The sequence below is a fragment of the Henckelia pumila genome, chromosome 3, assembly GCF_033568475.1.
Source record: "Henckelia pumila isolate YLH828 chromosome 3, ASM3356847v2, whole genome shotgun sequence".
Lineage (NCBI taxonomy): Eukaryota > Viridiplantae > Streptophyta > Magnoliopsida > Lamiales > Gesneriaceae > Henckelia > Henckelia pumila.
The window spans coordinates 188,921,864-188,925,403 of record NC_133122.1 but is presented as its reverse complement, the minus strand read 5'-3'; the positions used below and the strand labels follow the sequence as shown (position 1 = coordinate 188,925,403).

At 37.0% G+C, this 3,540-nt stretch overlaps 1 protein-coding gene across 1 annotated transcript; it reads left to right on the top strand.

Moving 5' to 3' along the window:
* The first annotated feature begins 334 nt into the window (after window positions 1-334).
* Window positions 335-3,280, top strand: LOC140891139 (uncharacterized). The gene is made up of 6 exons (XM_073299462.1): window positions 335-562; window positions 1,092-1,330; window positions 1,414-1,672; window positions 1,981-2,160; window positions 2,230-2,385; window positions 2,725-3,280. The coding sequence occupies exons 1-6, from the start codon at window positions 533-535 to the stop codon at window positions 2,887-2,889; spliced, it is 1,029 nt and encodes a 342-aa protein (XP_073155563.1). The 5' UTR covers window positions 335-532; the 3' UTR covers window positions 2,890-3,280.
* The last annotated feature ends 260 nt before the right edge of the window (window positions 3,281-3,540 follow it).

Below are 3,540 nucleotides of genomic sequence, written 5' to 3'. Positions count from 1 at the left end.
TCATTGAAACCAATGTAGAAGCCGAGCCGAGGCAGGTACAGCGAACAGCTTGCTCCAAACTTCTGCATTTTGGCACGCCTGTTTTTCATGATGTTGTCTTTTCAAGCGGGCCCCTCTAATATATCTAACCTATATCTATATCTAAATCTAAGATTTTAACTTATTTTTGGTCATCCGCTTCCAGCTATAATTCTAATTCCACTAGAAACCCAAAAGGGAATCCAATTAGTTGAACTCGTTCACGGGCCACGCGTGTTATAAATATATTACATCACTGTCTTTTTTGTGTACTAAACCGAAGAACAATAGCGACCCAGCTGGTGCCCTTTTTAATACCTCTGTTCTTAACGACGAGTCTCGATTTTTCTTCTGTTTCCGACTAGGAGACCCAGTGGCGTATTCTTCGGGTGGATTCGAGTAATTGAATAAGTCTGAGGGGTTTTTTGTTTGTTTGTTTGTTTCTTTGCATCAAAAGTCTTGAGGTTTTTGAGAAGTAACCCTTTTGGATTGTCTTTCTTTCTGGAGAGATACAATGGGTGAAGATATATGTCTCTTCAGCAAGGTGAGTTTTTGTTGCCTTACATTGTTTGTTAAAGTGGTGGGTTGTCGTCTGTTGTTTAAAACAAATATTTCACCGTTTTCTTGCCCCATTTTCCATCTTTTCTATCAGACAAGTTTCAAATTTCAAGATTTGACTGCGTTTTTGTTTACATCTGTGCATTGTGAAATCTGTTTGAAATTTGAAATGTATCGGTGGGTTGGGAAATTGAGATGGACACTTAATTTCCTTGTTCTCGCAAGTTTCGATCTTTGCATGATATTTTCGGGATTACATGAAATCCTACCTTGTTCTTTTCCTACATTATCTACTATTTTGGGATTTAGGCTTTTTGCGTCTTGTTGATATGGCCCTTGTGCTTTTGTGCCCGATTCTCTTGCTTCTTTTTTCGGTTGTTTTGATTTCTAGGAAAACTGATTAATTTGATGTACTATTATTTTCTGATAGGCTTTTAGTATGTTTGTGAGAATCCTATTTTAGGTGATGTATATCTATCAAACACTTTCATAGTTTTCTATTATGTATGTTACAGGACACTCTAATCATTAAACCGTCCAAGAAACCCCAAGCTTCATTAAGGGTGTTAGTCTTAGCCTTCGCTGTAGTGTGCAGTCTCTACACATGTTCAGTCTGTCTAAATCAAGCCAACTTTTATACCAATTTAAAATTCGGAAGCTTTGAAGTTAATCCAAAGCAGCGGTGTCATGATATTGGCATTGATAGATCTCAAACTCCGTACGTTCATTACCCACACCCCAAGACCTTTAGCAGGTAATTGTTATGCTGTTGTTTTTTCAACTTTCGGTTTTAGTCAATAAGGCCTGGGAGAAATGTTCGCAACTTGTGTATTTCAGGGCCGAATGTGCTTGTAATCCGGTACGTTTGTTTGCCATTGTGTCTATGCAAAGATCCGGAAGTGGCTGGTTTGAGACATTTTTGAATAGCCATGGTAATGTTAGTTCTAATGGAGAGATATTTTTCGTTATGGAAAGGAGAAGCAATGTTTCTTCAATAGTGTCGACTCTAGACCAAGTTTTCAATATGGACTGGTTTACCAGCGCTTCTAAGAATCAATGCTCGGCTGCCATTGGATTCAAGTGGATGCTTAATCAGGTTGCTTGTCCAACTCTATTCTAGATATCAGCCTTTATGTTTTACTTTTGAGATAACTCAAACACCTGAGTGCAACAGAATAGAGAAGCTATTTTTTAAAAAAAAGAAAAAAGAAAAAAAAAATCCTACCTTTTAAAATAGCAATGTTTTCTTGCATTTTGGCTTATAAAATGCGGGTATTGAGGCTTCTACCTCAGGCTTTTCTAATAATGCAATTAGCTGAGACCACTTAATGAAGTATTTGAAAACCAAAGGCTTGTGCATCCAAACTCACCACTTGATGTGATTTTGGCTCGCAATGATTTCAGGGATTGTTGGAATATCACAAAGAAATAGTTGAATATTTTAAGGACAGGGGAGTCTCTGTAATTTTCCTATTCCGTAAAAATCATCTGCGCAGGATGGTTTCGGTGCTTGCTAATTCTTATGATCGAAATGCTAAACTCTTGAACGGTATTCACAAGTCCCATGTGCATTCACGCCAAGAGGTAATACCTCTTTTAGCTTCCGAATTGCATGACACTAGATAACTCATTTTTAAAGCCCGTTGTTCTCAGGCTGATACTCTTGCTGGATATAAACCAACAATCAATTTACCATCGCTTATGATGGATCTCAAGCAAATGGAGGATATGGTTTTGGTTGCATTGAATCATTTCCGCAGCACGAGGCATATGGTTATTTATTATGAAGACCTCCTAAAGAATCGAACTGTAAGTGGTTTTTCATGTGATAGGAAATTGTCAGTTAATTGACTAGAAGAATGCCATTTATCAACTGGTTTTAGGATCTTCTAATTTATATATATGAACTTGCCTGCTACTACTTGGGGCGTTTTTCTTGTTGTGATCAGATGGTTCCTATGATTGCTAGATGATAATTGTTTTTTTTTCGCATCTGAAACATAGGGGGGATTGGTTTGGACAATCATTCCTCTCCTTTGAGTATCGCAAAATGTGAACATTCCCATTGGTCCTCCTTTCTTTCTACCACTGCTAGTGAGTGAAAACTTCAGGAACTACTTTTTAATCCCAATAAAATTCCATTTGCAGAAACTGGTGGACGTGCAAAAATATCTGGCATTGCCGCAAATGGAGCTAACCAGTCGGCAAGTCAAGATACATAAAGGACCACTATCAGAACAAATGAAGAACTGGGACGACGTTAAAAGAACTCTCAGAGGAACTGCTTATGAGAGCTTCCTACACAGCGACTAAACTAATTCTAGTTCATTGATCTCGCTGAAAGAAGAGAATCATCTAATTCTTGTAGATGCTGACCATTATTGACATGATGAAGTTCATCCCCGTGATTGATCAATGCAACGTTGATCATCTCTGCGTTCGATATCTATCTGTTCAGATTTCATCTGCCAATTTTTTCACCCTTTTGACTAACCATACAGGAATTCGTATCCCAGCTGTGAACTTCTGTACAGCCATGGCCGAGGGAATATATACTATAGTCAAAACTCAGTTTTTTTGGTTCCGCATATGTATATTCGGTTTAGTTAAATCTTAAATTAGGATGTACGTGTATGATTTTTTCTAGTCTATTACGAGTCATTTTGCTAAAACATCATTATAAGGTTTGGACAGTATGAAATTACAGAAATACCAGAAAACTTTTCGAGTGTGTGTTATCTTTCAGTGTTGTCAACATTTCACGATAACACTATGCAGCAGAATAATTAACTAACAGTAAAAGTAAATAATACACAGATATTTATGCACAAGTATTAAGTACTTGTACTATGCCTCATGGCGAAATAATCACTAGAAAATTAAATCAGTTTACAAAAAAAAACTAGTGATTGTTTTACGAAAAATCTACTTTTATCAACAGATTGAGAAAATAAAAGACTTCCT

Coding starts and splice junctions, on each gene's coding strand:
- LOC140891139 (XM_073299462.1), top strand. CDS start 533: ATGGGTGAAGATATATGTCTCTTCAGCAAG. Junction 1,673..1,980: donor TCAAGTGGATGCTTAATCAG/GTTGCTTGTCCA, acceptor CAATGATTTCAG/GGATTGTTGGAATATCACAA. Junction 2,161..2,229: donor ATGTGCATTCACGCCAAGAG/GTAATACCTCTT, acceptor CGTTGTTCTCAG/GCTGATACTCTTGCTGGATA.